General features: G+C 42.4%; 2 protein-coding genes across 12 annotated transcripts; one reads left to right on the top strand and one right to left on the bottom strand.

Moving 5' to 3' along the window:
- The first annotated feature begins 739 nt into the window (after positions 1 to 739).
- Positions 740 to 12,095, top strand: LOC100280239 (ATP-dependent DNA helicase Q-like). Of its 11 annotated transcripts, XM_020553293.2 has the most exons (22): positions 740 to 955; positions 1,125 to 1,237; positions 1,312 to 1,475; positions 1,592 to 1,699; positions 1,804 to 1,811; positions 1,894 to 1,977; positions 2,255 to 2,395; positions 2,481 to 2,515; positions 2,574 to 2,678; positions 2,766 to 2,854; positions 5,175 to 5,477; positions 6,900 to 7,052; positions 7,155 to 7,251; positions 7,416 to 7,419; positions 7,496 to 7,645; positions 7,712 to 7,804; positions 8,058 to 8,123; positions 8,198 to 8,325; positions 8,443 to 8,531; positions 8,645 to 8,775; positions 11,185 to 11,294; positions 11,466 to 12,095. In XM_020553293.2, the coding sequence occupies exons 3-22, from the start codon at positions 1,334 to 1,336 to the stop codon at positions 11,974 to 11,976; spliced, it is 2,547 nt and encodes an 848-aa protein (XP_020408882.1). In that variant the 5' UTR covers positions 740 to 955; positions 1,125 to 1,237; positions 1,312 to 1,333; the 3' UTR covers positions 11,977 to 12,095. The 11 variants fall into 11 exon arrangements, with proteins under 11 accessions (XP_020408882.1, XP_020408884.1, XP_020408887.1 ...); XM_020553295.3 differs by lacking the exon at positions 1,125 to 1,237; XM_020553298.2 differs by lacking the exon at positions 1,125 to 1,237 and having other exon boundaries at positions 740 to 1,061; positions 2,595 to 2,678.
- LOC103627819 (Mono-/di-acylglycerol lipase N-terminal) lies at positions 12,052 to 16,405 on the bottom strand. The gene is made up of 8 exons (XM_008648129.3): positions 16,006 to 16,405; positions 15,180 to 15,692; positions 14,661 to 14,858; positions 14,265 to 14,537; positions 13,997 to 14,099; positions 13,484 to 13,602; positions 13,173 to 13,349; positions 12,052 to 13,059 (listed from the first exon to the last, which is right to left on the bottom strand). The coding sequence occupies exons 2-8, from the start codon at positions 15,489 to 15,491 to the stop codon at positions 12,289 to 12,291; spliced, it is 1,953 nt and encodes a 650-aa protein (XP_008646351.1). The 5' UTR covers positions 15,492 to 15,692; positions 16,006 to 16,405; the 3' UTR covers positions 12,052 to 12,288.
- Between the last annotated feature and the right edge of the window lie 1,420 nt (positions 16,406 to 17,825).

Genomic DNA, 17,825 nt, shown 5'->3' with positions numbered 1-17,825 from the left:
GGCACAGGAGAGGAGATGAGAGGAAGAAAATAGAGCATGTGCGCGATTAAAATATGTGTGGGCGATAGGGTTGCTGCGGATTCTTGCCATCAAAAAAAAAAAAAAAAAAACCAACAACAATGACGGGCACGGGCGTGCAGGATTCTTATCTATTCCAGGCCCAAAGATTCGCCGGTCCATTCTCGCCCGGCCCGGCTATCCGAGCCAAGCAAGGCTGTACTGTACATCTCTCTCTGCTTCCCAGAATCGAAAAAAGCCGTATACTCGTTGAGGCCCGATCGATCGCAGAATGCAGAATGCAGAATGCAGAGGGAGACTTTGGTGTGTGCCGGTGACCGTTTCTCATTATCTTCCTGACTTGGGTTTGACGCAGCACAGCAGGCGCTCGTGCTCGTGCTCTTTTGGTGACGGACGGGTGAGCCGTGCCTGTCGTTAGGCGAATAAAGCTCGTCGCCGATCAGCACCACCAGATCACGTAGAAAAAAAATATATAATGCCCGTCCATTGGATTATCCTATTCCTATGCACCTACCTGACACGACCGATGCATCCATCAACTGCAGTGTTGCGCGGACGAGTGGCACGGGAACCATTACAGCAGTCAGCAGAGGCGATGAGGAACTGTTTCGGGACTCTTCACATTTGGGCCTATCTTGGGTTAATTCTCGCCCAGCACGAGGCCCGGCCTAATGTAATGCTATTCAAAAGGCCCAACACGAGGCCCGGCCTGGAGCCACCCGGACGCTGACACCGACGTCGTCCTCCCCGCAGGCCGCAGGTCGGCAGGCGGTCGCCTCCAGGGTCCAGGCTCTCTCCCGCTCACGGCAGCGCCGTCCTTCGACACCCCCCTCCCCGCTCTAGTTCTGGCCTGCTGAGGACTGGAGGTCCATCCATCCGGACTTTGTTGATTTCTTCTGTTGGTAATGAAACCTAATCTGCTCCGACTCTAAGAGGAGTGAGTTCCGAGCAATCACACCGAAATCTTCCTTCATCCCCTCCATTGATCCCCTCACAAGTGCTTTACCTTCCCGAGTGGTGGCGTCTTAATCTGATGCACCCACGTATGGTTCCGTCTGATTTCCTCTTAGTCATTTCCCCCCCTCCTTTCATAACTTATTGATCAGCGCGCGCAAGATCGACCTCGGTCGATGCCGTAGGGATTGAGACACAATGTGTGGGTTAGGAAGCTTGTTTTCCAAGAGATAGGGATTCAACTGAATCTCCACGCCGCGCTGCAGTACGTCTGTGCCTATCGCGTTACAACCGTCGCAATGCTTTAGGTGATCATAGCTTTCTCTGATTCCTTTTTAGGCATTGTGGTGTTCAGCTCAAAATGAAAGGAGTGCTTCCGATTAAGGGGGCATCAGGCCGTGAAAAGAAAGCGCCTAAGGAGCTCGAGAGCGTCTTGAACCGATATTTCGGGTATTCGGGATTTCGAGGAAAACAACTCGAAGCTATAGAAGCTGTTCTATCAGGTCTGCTCGCTTGCTGCGCTCGTGTGTTCTTATATCTGTAATTGGTTGGCACCTGTGTTGCTGAGATGTTTTCAACGTATGGGTTTTGTTTAATATGTTATACAATTTATGTGCAGGGAGAGATTGCTTTTGTTTGATGCCAACTGGTGGTGGAAAGTCCATGTGCTATCAGATTCCAGCTCTGGTGAAAACAGGCATTGTTCTTGTCATTTCACCCTTGATAGGTGAACTCATCCGTGTATTTCCATAATGCAATAACGTTTATTACTTGGAGGTTTATACTTTATACTAACAGTTCCTTGATTTGATCGAAAAATCTGCTAACCAGCACTGATGGTAAGATTTTTAGCTATATGTTTCCTTTTCCTGTTCTTCATATGTCATGGAACATCATGTGCTCTGCATATGAAATTTACAGGAGAACCAGGTTGCCAGCTTGAAAAATAAAGGGGTTCCAGCTGAATTTCTCTCTTCAACACAGGCATCTCACACTAAACAAAGGGTAAGGTCTCCACATGGTACAAAGTAATGCTCTATTGGGATAGTCCAATTGATGTGCCAATTTTTGATCCTCCTGTAATCATTCCAACTGCCATCATAGCCTCAACCTGTACATGGCTGATACTATGAGATCCAGAATTTTTACTTTTGTTTCTGAACTAGCCACTATCTCTAGTATCGAGATATGAACAACTCTTGCATACCTCTTCTTATTTTGGAATTTACAATTTTATCATATGTATGATCTCTCTCTCTCTCTCTCTCTCTCTCTCTCTCAGATACATGAAGACCTTGATACTGGTAATCCTTCTTTAAAGTTGCTATATGTGACTCCTGAACTTGTTGCAACATCAAGCTTTATGGCAAAGCTAAAGAAGCTATACAACAGAGGTCTTCTTGGTCTTGTTGCAATTGATGAGGTCTGAATTAATTAGTGCCTTAACACTTTGTCATTCTTTGATCTGTTACAAATGACATTTGTTGCTTATTTTTTCCATTTATTAGGCTCACTGTATTTCAAGTTGGGGCCACGATTTCAGGTATGCAGTGATTTATGTGTTTTGTGAGTTCTTGCCATCAATCTTAAAAGTAGCAAAGTGTTGTTTGCATGAAATGCAGACCTAGCTACCGAAAACTTTCATCATTGAGGAAGCAGTTCCCAGATATCCCTTTGTTAGCTTTAACTGCAACTGCTGTACCGAAGTAATGCAACCTGCCAACCTCATGTTTACCTCTTTACTTTTTCGTCTCAATATCATGGCCTCATTTATTCATTTTTTCCTGCACCAGGGTCCAGAAAGATGTGGTATCATCATTGTGCTTGCAAAATCCAGTAATTCTTAGAGCTTCATTTAATCGACCCAATATATTCTATGAAGGTAACCTTTTGATTTTATTGATAGTTTATTTGCCTACGGTGCAAGAACTTGTCAACATGAAGAAGCCCTTAGCATCAAGACTTTATCCATTAGTATTTCACATAACAGCAGCAACAATAACAATAACAAAGCCTTTTAGTTCCAAGAAAGTTGGTGTAGGCTAGAGTTAAAACCTAACAAAAGCCATGAGACACGTGGATAGTTGTTTTCCTCTCCTTTTGCTGCCTCTTCCCAGTTCCCATGTCAACTTCAGTTTTCTCCTACCTCTCTTCTCATTACTATCGCTTCTTAGGATACTACACACTAGTGTTTCTAGAAATCTCTATTGGATATGTCCAAATCATCTCAAACGTTGTTAGACAAGCTTTTCTTCAATTGGTGCTACCCTAGCCTATTACGTATATCATCGTTACAGACTCGATCCCTTCTTCCATAAATCCAACACAACATACACATTTCTGCAACACCTATCTGTTCAACATGTCGTCTTTTTGTAGGACAACATTATGCATCATACAACATAGCAGGTCTAATCGTCGTTTTATAAAACTTGTCTTTTAGCTTCTGTGGTACCCTCTTGTCACATAGAACGCCAAATGTTTAATGTTACTTCATCCACCTTGCTTTGGTTCTATGGCTAACATCTTCATCAATCGTCGTGTCTCTTTGTAGCATTGATCATAGATATCAAAAAGGTGTTCTTTCTAGCAACTACTTGGCACTCTAAACTAACATCTTCCTCATTTGTAGTAGTGCCAAAATCAAATCTCATATATTCAGTTTGAGTCTCCCGCCACAACTCAAGTTTTATATTTACTCCTACCTGACTTTCATCAACTAGCACTATATCGTTCGAAAAAATGGGTACACCAAGGGATATCCTCATGTATGCCGCTTGTGACCTTATTCATCACAAAGGCAAAAAGGTAAAGGCTCAAAGTTAACCCTTAATGTAATCCTATTCTAATCTAGAAGTTATATGTGTCTATCACTTGTTCAAACACTAGTCGCAACACTGTTGTACATGTTCTTAATGAGTCCAATATACTATGTTGAAACTTTATGTTTGTCCAATATCCACCACGTAACATTTCTTGGTATTTTATCATAAGTCTTCTCCAGGTCAATGAAAACTATGTGTAGGTCCTTCTGCTCCCTATACTGCTCCATCATTTGCCTTATTAAGAAAATGTCATCCATGTTTGACTTTTTAGGCATGAAGCCAAATTGGTTCATAGATATCCTTGTTATTCCTCTCAGGCGATGCTCGATTACTCTCTCTCATAGCTTCATAGCATTGCTCATCAACTTAATTCCCTATAATTAGTACAATTTTGTACATCTCCCTTATTCTTGTAGATCGATATTAATATACTTCTTTACTTGTCAGGCACCCTGTTTGACAAAAAGATATGGTTAAACATCGTGGTTAGCAATAATATAGTATGTCCCCGAGGCATCTACATGTCTCAATTGGGATACCATCAGGGCTCATTAGCTTGCCCCCTTTCATCCTTTTCAATGCCTCTCTAACCTCAAACTCTTGGATCCTATGCACAAAGCACCTATTGGTGTCAACAAAAGAGTCATCGAACTAAAAGGTTGTCCTCATTCTCCCCATTGAACAATTTGTCAAAATACGCCATCTATGTCTGATCTCATCCTCTTTCATCAAGAGGTGCTCTGTTTCATCCTTAATGCACTTAACTTGGTTGAAGCTCTCATGGATCCTAGCTATCATATATACGTCCTTCTCCCCCTTCCTTCGTACTCAAACATCAGTAAAGAACCTCGTATGTCCTACCTCTGCCACACTTACATTTTGCTTTGCTTCTTAGCTATCTTGTTCATACTCTTGTCGTGGTATAAACATCTATAACATTCTTTCTTCTCCTTAATAGCCTTTTGGACTTTCTCGTTCTACTACCAAGTATCGTTAGCTTTGGCTCCACCCTCTCTTCACACCTTTGAGGTGACATTTCGAATGCAGGTTGTTATCTTCTCACACATGTTGTTTACGTCATCTTCTTCTAAGTGCCCTCTTTGACGGACCTTTCCTTGAATGCTTCTAACGTCTCCTCTTTCATTTTCAACCACTTTGTACTCACAATCTTAGTTTGTTTTGAGTATACAACTGAAATGAAATGCCGCCATCATAAGCTTATGTTGAGAGACAACACACTCCCCAGGGATTACCTTGCAATCCAAGTATGCTCGTTTATCTTTTTTTAGGACAAAGTCAATCCGACTATAGTGTATATCAATACTGTAGATCACTAAATGGGTTTCTCTTTCTAATGAAAATATTGGCTATCAATAGGTCAAAAGCTACCACAACCTTGGAAGAGGCTTTGGAAATCTTGGGCTCCCCCTAAGTGCAAGTTTTTCTTATGGTTGGCCATTCGGAATAAATGTTGGACTTCAGATAGATTGGAGATGAGAGGTCTGGACCACCCAGTGTCTTGCCTATTCTGTGATCAAGAGCAGGAAACCATACAACATATTTTGTGTTCATGTGTATTTGCAAGACAGTTCTGGCATTCCATTCTATTTGGATTGAATGTTGGTAATCTCTCTCCCTCAAGAGATGAGATCTCCTTTGCTGATTGGTGGCGAAAAACAAGTAAGAAGATACATAAAAGCAAGAGAAAGGGCATGAACAGCATCATCATTTTAGGGGCCTGGTGTTTATGGATCCACCGCAACAAGGCTGTCTTTGATGGGGAGACCCCTTCGCTAAGCTCTATCAGATGCGTCTTTCTTGATGAGATTGGGTGTTGGATTACGGCTGGTGCCAAGCATCTTCAGAGCTTTGGATTAGTGCTTGCGCGTAACCTTCACAGGGTCTAGGGAGTGGTGTGTTTTTTTTTTGTTTTGAGTAAGCCTGCTTAGGGCTTTGTACCTTGGTCCATTTTGGACCTTTTTCTTCTCTAATTAAAATGATGCGCAGTTCTCCTGCGCTTTCTAAAAAAAAAAAAGCTACCACAAAGTCCAAGACTTCCTCTCCCTTCTGATTTCTACTTCCATACACAAAACCTCCATGAACCGCCTCAAAACCTACACTTGTTATACCTACATGTCAATTGAGATCTCCTCCTATGAAAAGCTTCTCACTAATAGGTATAGCTCTAACCATGTCATCTAAGTCTTGCTAGGAAATTCTCTTAGCACTCCCATCTTAGCCTACTCGAGGGGCATACATGCTAATTACGATCAATACTAAATCACCCATGACAGGATAAGCTCAACTAAGATAATACTATCACCTTTCCTTCTCAAACCACACAATTCGTGAGGATCTTATCCCAAAACTTCTACTCTATTTCTATTTTTAGTTGTCTCTATGCACCAAAGCCTAAAGTCAGTATTGTCAACCTCCTTCGCCTTTTGGCCCTTCCATTTAGGCTCTTGGTCTTGGACATATAAGATATTTGTATGCCTTCTAGTCGCTGTCTCAACTAATTCACTTAACTTACCTATAAGCGGCTCTACATTTCAACTACCTAAACAGATTCTAAGTCGGTTCATATAGCTTCCTTACCCTTCGCACTCATCGATGATGTTGAAGACCCTTGCACATTTTTCACTACACCTATTGCCAATGTAGCATGCAACTAAGGAAGCAGTGATCCGATCCTTGCTCTTTTGACACCGTGCATAGATCATGACACGACACATCACCAACGGGGCGCCAACTTGGCCTTTTCCCATTTAGCACCATACCCGGATTTTGATATGACGCGTCCCTAAAAGAATTATGTCCCAAAGGATTTCTTTCTACTATCATAATTCTCCTCTTTTACCAGGGTTTGAGACCTGCTATGTTGAGACAATATTAGTAGTCCACGCAAGAAATTCATTATAGAAACTAACAATTGTTCCCATGTAGTTTAGGATGCATTATTTTCTAAATTTCGATGATGTTATACATTTACTTTCTATAGGCCTTCAAATAATCATTGACTCATTGTCGATTAAAATATTAAGCTGCCTCTATGTTCGGTTTCTCCCTTAATGTATGAATCGTGTTGTGAACCAATTGCAGTTCGTTACAAGGATCTTCTTGATGATGTTTACTCTGATATATCAAATTTGCTGAAATCAAGCGGGAATGTTTGCTCAATTATATATTGCCTTGAACGGGCAGCTTGTGATGATCTAAGCATGCATTTGTCACAGCAGGGTGTCTCTTGTGCTGGTATGCTGATTGAAGTCATAATTAGCACTTAATGACTTCAAGTTGTAGCAAGATTGTTGCATTGGAATTCTTCTGATGTTTCTATGTGCATCTCCATAATAGCTTATCATGCTGGCCTAAATAGTAAAGTGCGAAGTTCTGTTCTCGATGACTGGCTTTCATCGAGAACTCAAGTTGTTGTTGCAACTGTAGCATTTGGGTATTACTTCTCTTCAGTTCTTTTTATTCCATTTCAGCCATTTGTATGCTGATTCCTTGTTCACAAGTTTCAATTCTTAGAACTAATGTTTTTTCTCCATATTTCATGTATATTTCTGCTTCGATATGGCCTTTGGCTATTGGTTTGTGGATACTGCTCCACAGGATGGTACATAATACTCCTGTTGCATTTTATCCTGTTTCTGAAGAAGTGCTTGTTCATATTGTCCTTATTATCTTTTCAGGGTATTGATAGACAAGATGTCCGTATTGTTTGCCACTTCAACTTGCCTAAGTCAATGGAATCCTTCTACCAGGAGTCAGGTCGAGCTGGTCGTGATCAACGACCTTCAAGGAGTGTTTTGTATTACGGATTAGATGACCGGAGGAGAATGGTAACTAGTTTTCAAATAATATATTTTACATTTTGAATAGTATAACTGACATGTGTGGTTTAACAGGAATTCATTTTGAGAAACCCCAAAACTAAGAAATCACAGCCGTCTTCCTCTTCAAATGAGCTTTCTGAGAAGGCTCTAGCTGACTTCAGTCAGGTTCTTACTGTCAATCAAACATACTCCATCTGTCCCATATTAGAATTCGTTTTACGGTTATAGTGGGTTCATACAACATTTGATATATTCGTTTTAGATGTGTCTAGGTTCATCATCATCATCCATTTGAATGTAGACATAAAAAGAACTAAAACGGATACTATTTTGGAACGGAGGGAGTATATATTTGTCTACCGGGACATGCAGTTGATTCAAGTGATCAAGTCTATCATGCTTGCCTCCTTTGATGCAGATTATTGACTACTGTGAAATTTCTAGCTGCCGGCGGAAAAAGATCATTGAGAGCTTTGGAGAGAAAGTATGAGAACAATCCTGAAGCGTGTCAATATGTTTTCTGCTTTATGTTACTGAATTATCTTTAAAATGGTTTAGGTACAACCAACTTTATGCCAACGCTCATGCGATGCTTGCAAACACCCAAATTTAGTGTTGTCTCGTCTGGAGGAACTCCGTCGTGTGCCCAACTGTCGCTTTAATAAGATCTCTCCAGTGTTTCAAAGGTACATGACAAGCTTGGCTGTGTTTTTGGAATTTTATCTGTGTGATTGATGATTGTAAGTAGGTTTATGCTTTACACTAGCATTTTCTATATATTGATTTTTTTGTCTGAATGACAGCTCAGTTAAAGAAGCACACTTGGACACAGAATTCTGGAATCGTGAAGATGAGGCGAGCTTATCAGCTGAAGACATATCTGATTCTGATGGTAGAATCTTGTAGAACATTACCTTTTCATTTCATATTTAGAAGATACTTCTCAACCTCTGGCTGTTATTTGGAGGACTGGAGTGCACTAATATACGCAGTTCTTTATGGCAGATGGGAATGAGGTAGTGAGTAATATAGCCATTTCAAAGGTTCCGGCAAAAGCTGGTCTGGATGCAAAATTTAAAGCACTGGAGCGTGCTGAAAATGCTTATTACCAAGGCAAAGGTCAGGCGAAGCAGCAGGTGATTCAAAAACTGCCGCTTTTTTGTTATTGTTTATTTAAAGGTAAGGTACGAAAAGGGATAGAGTTTGAAATGGTGATATACATGATAGACTAGGGATAGCACTAATTGAATAAAACATTTTCCAACACCTGTGAAGATGGTTTGGACATGTTCAACTGACTGTAAGCATCAGCACATAGTAACAACTTAAGGCGTGATAGTAATGAGAAGAGAGGTATGCAAAGGTCTAAGTTGTAATGAGAAGAGATAGTAAAAGGAGATTTAAAAGGATGAAATATATCTAAAGATTTAGCCTTAAATAGGAGTGTAGGAAAAACAGTTATCTATGTTCCTAAACCTTGATTTGTGGTTTCTATTACATTTCAACTCTAGTCTACACTAACTTGCTTGGGACTAAAGGGCTTAGATGTTGTTTGTTTGTTTGAAGATAAGGATGAGTTCCGATCAGTGAATCATATGGGATGAAACTTCAGAACCTAAGTGTCATATGGGGTGATTTCTTCCATTAGTTAAATACTCCCTCCGTCCCAAATTATATTCATTTTATCCCCTAATTTTTATGTCTATATTCAAATGGATGATAATGAATCTAGACATGTATATAAAACCCATACATCAAGTATTGTATGAATCCATTAAAATGATAACACGAATTTTAATTTGGGACAGAGGGAGTACTCTTTTTTTTTAGATACATGGCTGAGGCATGTGCTTTCGGCCATTCCTGTCTATATCCTCATTGCCATGAATGTTCATGGGTGATCAAATCGATCGATAAAATCCGGAGGGGGTTTCTATGGAAAGGAAGAATGTAAACTGCGGAAGCTGTCTTGTTCCATGGGATATAATTACAATGCTTCTAAAATTTGGCGGGCTTGGAGTTTCTAATTTACAATTCAAAAGTTGGACATTACATGCTAAATGGTTATGGTTATGGCTGCAAAAAATGATTCGTCCAGACCTTGGCAGCAGGTCAGACAGTTCTTTGCTTTGTCGGTTTTATCTGTGGTAGTAAATGGGACCAATACTCTCTTTTGGTTAGATAAATGGTTAAATGGGAGTGCTATCCATGATATTGCACCAGCCATTGCCTGTATGGTTGGCCGTAGAGCCATCTCCACCAGAACTGTAGCTCAGGCGCTTGATAACTGGCAGTGGGTTAGTGATATTGAGAGCCCTCTTTCTCTGATTGGTCTGCAACAGTATTTGAAGTTATGGGATGCTTTGAGGGGGGTAACGCTTTCACAGGATGCGGACAGACATATATGGATGCACATTGCTTCTGGACAATTCTCTTCCAAGTCGTATTACATAGCCTTCTTCATGGGGTCCATTTCCTTTGAGCCATGAAAAAGATTGTGGAAGACTTGAGCTCCCCTAAAATGCAAGTTTTTTTTGGTTAGCAATAAGAAACAAGTGTTGGACTGCTGATAGGCTCCAAAGGAGAGGATTGCAATACCTGGTGTGTTGTCCCCTATGTGATCAGGAGCAAGAAACAACCCAACATCTCCTTTGCACTTGCAGTTTTGCCAGGCAGTTTTGGTATCATATTTTGTCGCTCAAGGGCTGGGTGATCTCAATCCTGAGAATGATAAAAGCTCCTTTGTTGTATGGTGGGGAAAGGCTCTTAAAAAGTGCACAGGAGCAGGAGAAAAGACTTCAATAACATCATAATTCTTAGGGCTTGGTGCATATGGCTTATTTGTAACAAGGTTGTTTTTGATGGAGTGAACCCTTCCATTAGCTCTATTAAAAGGCTATTTTTAGATGAGTTGATCAGCTGGGATAAGGTGGGAGCTAAGCATCTTTAGCCAGCCCTCTCCTTTGTTTTGTTTCGCCTTATATATTGTTGGAGAGGAGGCATGGGTGTTAGGATCTTGATCAGGTCCAGTGTTTGTTTTTCTGCCCTCCAGGGCTTTGTATTTCGGTCCATTTTGGACCTTTCCTTTCTTAATATAATGATGCGCAGTTCTTCTGTGCGTTCGAGAAAAAAAAAGATACATGGGTCTAATTATGTATCTAGACATGACAAAAACTGTTGTGTAGTCAAGTTTCCCGTGCAATCAAACTACTAAAAGTCATACAAAAAAAATCAAAATTTATAGATGTGCTTTATTATTTACTCTACCGATTTAAAATTTTCATTCACCTTATGTTAAGAGAGATAAAAAGGAGAAAATTCTATCTAATAGTAGTTTGATTGCACATCGATTGTACAGGAAGTTTGATTGCGCAATGACTTTCGTCGATAGGCATAATGTATATCTAGTTGTATAACAATAGTTATCTATCTAGAAAAGCCAAAACATTTTATAATTTAGAATGGAGGGAGCACTTTTCTATTTTAAAAACTCTCCCTGAGCTTTCATAACTTAATTACTAATTTTAATTTCAAATGCTTTACAGGGTGGCGGCCTTGCTGACAAGAAAAGCATCTCTGAGACGCTAAGAGATGCATGCCGAAAAAGATTGTTGGATGCTCTTGGACAAGCAAAGTTGCGACTCGGGAATATTCCGTGAGTCTGCTTCCAGTTTGGCACTGTTTGGTTTTGACCATTGGCCACTTTGCCCAAACTGCTAATTAAAGCATGAGATACCTTGTGTTCCGAACTTGTTTTGATCATGCACCGTATGACTTGCAGAAAACCTTCGATTTTTACTTGTTCCCTGACTTGGCATGCTGTCAGGTGCGGAGACGAGGCTTCTGCTACACACCTTGAAACAGAGTGCTTCAAAAAATATGTGAAGGCGGGCAAGACGTTCTACAACTCACAGATAGCCGCCACAGTTCGGTGGCTGTCATCTGCAACACTCAGTCAGATGCGTGACCGCCTCGACACTCTTATCGACCGAACCAAAGATGATGGTGCGTCAGGCTGCCCCGACATTGTCCCAGAGTCACCTCCAGCATCTCCTGAAATCGTCGTCGGCGCAAGGTCAGGAGAAACCAGTAACGACAAACCGCAGCATATTTGTGAGTTGAAGAGTTCAGATGAGTCTGCAAAGGGTGCTGCATCATCGACTGGGAACATGGTGCTCCCCGCCATACCGACGTTCAGAGAATTCTTGAGCCAAAAAGGAAGGGATCGGGCGAAGTGCTATTCAAATTCTAATGCGACGAACCAGCCATCTGGTATTCGTAGGAAGTTTAGTGGTCACCTTGATAAGGAAGAAGCCAGCAAGAGGATGAAATCATGAATATCTGTCGGGCAACTTGATTTTTTTTCTGCCTTTTCGTTGTCACTAATCAAACATTGCAAATCTACGTTGTAGTGAAACGTTCCTGAATCAGAATCTCCATGATGATTTTCTTATTATATCTAGTTTGTACAGTGAAAAGGGGTGTTCTACGCTTCTCGTGCAACATGAAGGATCTGCCTCCCAATCCCTATCCACCCTCTATAGGTTAGTCATCTCATGTGGACACAGCCAGAAGGGAAGCGGTAAACTTAAGCAAGTATATACACATGTCGGACCTATAACACCCTATTTGATCAGCTCTTACAACGGTCAACTACACCTGACGCACCCTATTTGATCCGAGGAATCCTTCTCAAGCTCCGCGATCAGCTGCTCAATGTTTCTTCTGTATATAGGCATGTAATGGTCATTGATCATCATTTTCGAAAGCCTCAGCTTGCCGTACAGAGATCTTGGCGTCAAGAAGATCCCTATGCTGCTTTGTGCCTCCCCATCCGTAACATCATCCTCAGGCTCCTCTCCACGATCTGCTTCTTCCCTGCTGGAGAATAATATGTGCATGATTTTTCCAGGAGGGTAGAACCTATGCACTTCCTTTGTCTCGCTGAGCACATCTTCAGCCACGCCACCCACCTCCTCAGCAATTGTACTTTCAGCCATCTCTTCGGCTATGTCATCCTCTTCTCCCTCCCTCTTCCGGTACAACTCACTTTCAAGTTGCTGCCACAGCTCCACATCAGTCATCCTGTCCTCGTCCCCATGGTGATCGACGATGTCATCATCGCTATCTCCCTTGTCATCTACCAAGTCAACAGCATCGACCGCCACAGAAACAGAACTCTGAACCACTTCTGATACAGCTTCTGATGTAACTGTCTCTGTGGTTTCCGCAGTGGTTTCAGTCAACAATGAAGTGGATTCAGATCCACCGCCTGTAGATGCTATTATTTCCTCTGATGTGACAGTTGAGGTAGATATATTATTTCGCCGTCTTGGCCCAATACAAGTCCATGAGGACAGTTGCAGTGCTGGTCTTGTCCATGCTGCCTGTGCTACACTGCGAGCTCTCCTCATTACAACCTGGCCATAAGAATATTATCACTGGAAGCCATGGACAATGCAGCAGGTGTTTAAAACTCAAAGACAACTAAGCTTCCTGAAGATGGTGTAACAAATGAAGCTTTGAAGGTAACCTGCGTCCCAGTAGATACAGGTCTTAAGATGGCGCCAGCACCAGCTACTCTTGCTTTAGCATTTGCCATAGATGGAAGCCGGGATCCCAAGGCTGACGCAGAACGATAAAAAGTGCTTAGGATTCTGGTTTGTTCAATTTGGTGGCGGAGATCATTTAGCCAAGCTGACGCTGTAACCTGTTACGAAGGGATATTGTCATCATCTCATGTTCTTACAAAAGAAGTACAGTCAATGCGTGTGCACTAACAAATTTCTAAAAAACACACTTTATAATATGGGATTAACAAAGTCAGGAATATCAGTAAGAAACCTCTGAACGAAGATCATCTACTGACGCAGCAGAAAATGTTGGAACCAGATCAGCTCCATTGATGACTGTAGTGATAAAATGCACTCCTGACTCTGCCAGTTTCCATGTCATACATGCAGCTGCAGAACAGAACATTTTCTAAGAAAAATATATACTCCTTAATATTTCTACATAGTTAAATGGAATTTAAGCTTATCAAAGATTCTAGTATGATAGAAACATTGAACTTAGGTTGCGAAACTTATAACAGTTCCAATCATAATATCAGCTAAGGACTTAACTACTGTGTACTAACATTTGGATTTTATGAATAGAATTCCAGAACCAATCACAAGTTCACAAGCAGTCTGGACTATCTACTATACCAACCTGCCCCTGTGAGTATAAAAACATAAGACAAGCAAGTATATATATGGTAATGAAAAGAGAGAGAAAATGTCATGTACACATCGTTTTCATGGTTTGATTGAGAAATTAAGGTTCTAAAAGAGAAAAAAAGCATAGCATAGAAACCTGGAGCAAATGCCAGACAAGTAGTAGAGGCAAACTCCTTCTGTTCCCTCAGAACGTATGTCAACAGAGCAGCTGTACCACCTCCCAGTGAATGTCCAACAACCTAAATAGATTTGCCAATTGCCATGAACACCCATCAATTGCAACACTTTGAAAGAAACATGTAAACATAGTTATGATGCATCATAAGTCATAAAAAGGTTATGTTGTAGCAATGCTCATACTCTAGCATCAAAGACAAAGAAAATGGCTATGAAATAACTCAAACCTTTATTTTGAAGTCTGGGTACATCTGCAATGCTTGTGCCAGACAAGGCCCTGAGAGCTTTGCAATCCACCTAGCAGCGGCAACCATCCCAAAATGAGCATATCCTAGTACTAAGTCGCTAACACCACCTTCCTGTACAATGGTATGGTGAAATGGAACCACAGCACCAGTGGCAGCTGTTAATGTATCTCTGATGCTATGAGTTCCCCTAATTAATAGAAGTATAGACTTTTTGTCTCTATCAAGCAAAATGGTGAAAGCTGGCTTCAAAATCTGCAAGTAAACCACAGAAATTCTGGGATCAATGCCAAGTAGACATTGTTCTTATGCTTAGCTATTGGAATACAAAATCAGCAAAAGAATGGCCATAAGAAAACAATAGAAGTTTTCACTCACTCCTGCTTTAGGTTCTTGCATAAGAACATCCTCCGTAGTGTAGCCAGTCGCCTCCAAAAACAACGGGAATGGCTTTTTGGAGAAATGCCAGCAAAGTGTCAGCAAATTGAGAAGATACTTTAAATCAGCAATTACTTCAGCTCCTTTGAGCTCCACACTATCATTTCCAGCGTATATGCTTGCTACAGATAAGTTTCCCTGTAACACATTTCAGAAGCAGAGCTATCAGAAACCTTGTAGGAGTACTGGCAATCACAGTGCAATCTGCATTTTTGGTTCATCAAATACAGGATTAATCATTTGTTTACGATAGACAGCTCTGCCCTGGCCCCTGGTTATGTATTTTTACAGAGGAAGGCTTTAAAGGATGACATGAGCACGGTATGAGCGAAATGTGAAGGACCAAACTATATCCACTGCCTAGCTTAAATGTACAGCACTCCACATTGGCTTTCAACCTCCAAGAATCAGAACTAGTTCAAACGGGACAAGATTACCAACAAAGTGTGAGCCACCAACCTGTCTCTTGAGGAGGAAACTGATCCCGAAGGCAAGGTCGCCGATCGGCCACTTCCCAAGGGTCTCTGAATACGTGAACCGCAGCGTCTCTGACAGCGTCGAGATAGTCTCAAGCCAGGTGGCAGGGGCGCGGACGTCCCTCCGCGATACACGGCTCCTGCTGGGAGAACCCTGTGCGGCCCTGGGTGTCACATCCCTGCTATCGCTGCACTCCCCTTCCTTATTCAGCCTCTCTGTCTGCAGGCGGCGGTTCAGTGTGTAGTAAAGCAGTGCCGCGGCCCCCGCGGCGGTTGCCATTGTCGCTGTCGCCATATTGTCGGGGAGTAGTCTGCAGGGGCTTCGTCAGCTGCAATGAGCCCCGGATGGCCTGTGGGTCGCAGCCTCCTGTGCAGTTGTAACCCAAGGTTATCAATGGCGCAGTCAGCCAGTCAGATAACGTTACTTAGCAGCCCCCGAGGCTTCCACTGGTGATGCGATCTTGATCCTTTGGGGCAGGGCAGTATGAAGTCAAACCTGATACCACAGACAGATAAACCGAGTTTTTTTATTCCAAGAAGGCCATCGATTGGGCGGGCACTGGTCACCGATAGCTCACCCTCCCCCTCTCCTTTTTTTGGCAGTGGTATGAACAGTTGGACCATCCAACCACATCCCATCAAACACTACTAGTACACTAGATAGAGTAATTCACACAAACAACTAACAGGTTGAAGAAGTCCAACGCAACAAGTGAACTAAGAAGAAATCGTCCGACGCGGAAAAAGGAAGTACGGAGAAAGAAAACAAGAAAATCATCCAGGTAGAGATATTCGATTGGAGACGTTACCTCGATGGCTCAACAATTGCGCGCGGCAGCGGTCGATCTGATTGGCCTGGGAGGTCGAAACCCGCTAGGGTTTTGGGAAAGGGAGGGGGGAGCGGGAGACGAGTCCGGGTGAGCCTACCTATCGGTGCGGAATGCGCGGGAGGTGGGGAGTGAGAGAGAAATAGGGAGACGAGAGAGGAGGCAGGATATGGTGCCTTAATTCTCGCCGAATCTCGCGGGGCAGTGGCGGCGGATGGGGAGGGGAAGAAGGGCTTCCGTCCGACCGGACGAGGCGCGTTTCCTTTTTGCCCTTTCCGGGAAGAAGCGGTTGCGCTTGGGGGCTTTCCGGACAGAGCCGGTTGCCGATGGGGTCCGCCTCTGGAGCCGCGGTGGGTGTGCTGCTGTGCTTTGCGGGTGCGGCAGGACAAAGCAGCTAGAGCCCAGAGACAACACGAGCCGCGTGCCCGCGTTGCAGGTTGCTTCGAGGCCAAGGCCAGGCCCACGGGCGTTCCAGGGGAGGTGTCCACTGTCCATAGTCCATAGAAGCGGGCGCGGTCAGTTTGGACCAACTGGGTCTTCGTATGTCAGACGTGCATATAATATTTCCTATGTTCTAAGCTTTAGCTTTTCTACCTGCATATAATGTTTCATGGCTTTCAAAAATCTCAAGAAAGTACGTCTATATTTCTATCTTATCCATACTATCTCTGTAATAATATTTCCTATGTTCTAAGCTTTAGCTTTTCTACCTGCATTGGCCTTGTCGTGCACTCAGATATACACAATGTTAGCATAGTAAAATTAATATATTTTAAAAATAAAAAATATTATAATTTAAAACGATAGAGCTGTCAACTCCGCCAGAGAGGAGTTATCCTTGATGTTGTTAAAATGCTCTCCAAGATCTCGATAACGAGATATCATGCCTATAGTACACTCGGATGAGAGTCGAATTGGCACTCCTAAGGCCCTTTGACTAGGAGACCAAACTGCAAACCAGTCATTCGAAGCTCTACAAGGATTCTCTAATGTTCCCTAAGACACCTCTGGAGCAAAAGAGCTCAGTATGGCCTGTCTCTGGCGCCACGTGTCCCCCAAACCAAGATGACACATAACACTAGACTAATACGATAAAGCTCTCGCCTATTGTATTTATTGTGATGGATGGCATTGTGGTCAAAAGAAGGCATGATGTAGTCATGTTTGAGACCATAAGTGTACTCACAGATACTTTGTTATGTGTGCAGGTGCAACATCTATTGTAGCCATGTATGGGACTGCATATATACCCTTGAACACTGTGTGGGTGTGTGGGTGCATCAACCGCCATGGCCACACGCCTAAGGCTGCAAGCATAACCGTAAACATTGTAAAGTACGTGCAGCTACATGTACTGTCAACTACGTTGTACTCAATGACTTGGATTCTCGTACTAGGCACTATGACATAATGTGATCACCATTACAGCGTGACTGAAACATGCATCACGTGCATGTCAACAACTCTGACAAGACAAGAACAATCAAGTCTGCATGGTGAAGCATGTCATCATGCATGAATATAACTCTCCTCTGTCTTGAGCTATAAAAGGAAAAGGAGAGAAAAATAAACAGGATCTCTCATGGAACTTTGGTGTCTCTCTGACCTTTTCGGGGATCTTTTAGAAGACTTTACAACTTTGACCTTTTAGGACTTTTGGACTTTCAACCTCTCCATGGGACTAGACCTACTAGGGATTAGTCTTTGGCTTTTAAGGGATGGACTTTGAGCACCTAGGCTTCTCACCTTATCCGGCTTCAGCACCTAGGCTTCTCACCTAGACTACTACACACATAATAAGC

This window comes from Zea mays, chromosome 5 (assembly GCF_902167145.1).
Source record: "Zea mays cultivar B73 chromosome 5, Zm-B73-REFERENCE-NAM-5.0, whole genome shotgun sequence".
In the NCBI taxonomy this organism is placed as follows: domain Eukaryota; kingdom Viridiplantae; phylum Streptophyta; class Magnoliopsida; order Poales; family Poaceae; genus Zea; species Zea mays.
Note: the sequence above shows the minus strand (reverse complement) of the source record. Positions and strands in the feature narration are given on the sequence as shown.

What these genes read in the sequence shown, in the direction of transcription:
- LOC100280239 (XM_020553295.3), top strand. Translation starts at nt 1,334, where the DNA reads ATGAAAGGAGTGCTTCCGATTAAGGGGGCATCAGGCCGTGAAAAGAAA. An exon ending in ACCCAATATATTCTATGAAG is followed by an intron (nt 2,855 to 5,174) that starts GTAACCTTTTGA and finishes GGCTATCAATAG; the next exon opens with GTCAAAAGCTACCACAACCT. An exon ending in TAGATGACCGGAGGAGAATG is followed by an intron (nt 7,646 to 7,711) that starts GTAACTAGTTTT and finishes GTGGTTTAACAG; the next exon opens with GAATTCATTTTGAGAAACCC.
- LOC103627819 (XM_008648129.3), bottom strand. Translation starts at nt 15,491, where the DNA reads ATGGCGACAGCGACAATGGCAACCGCCGCGGGGGCCGCGGCACTGCTT. An exon ending in GTTTCCTCCTCAAGAGACAG is followed by an intron (nt 14,859 to 15,179) that starts GTTGGTGGCTCA and finishes AATGTGTTACAG; the next exon opens with GGAAACTTATCTGTAGCAAG. An exon ending in TAGATGATCTTCGTTCAGAG is followed by an intron (nt 13,350 to 13,483) that starts GTTTCTTACTGA and finishes CCTTCGTAACAG; the next exon opens with GTTACAGCGTCAGCTTGGCT.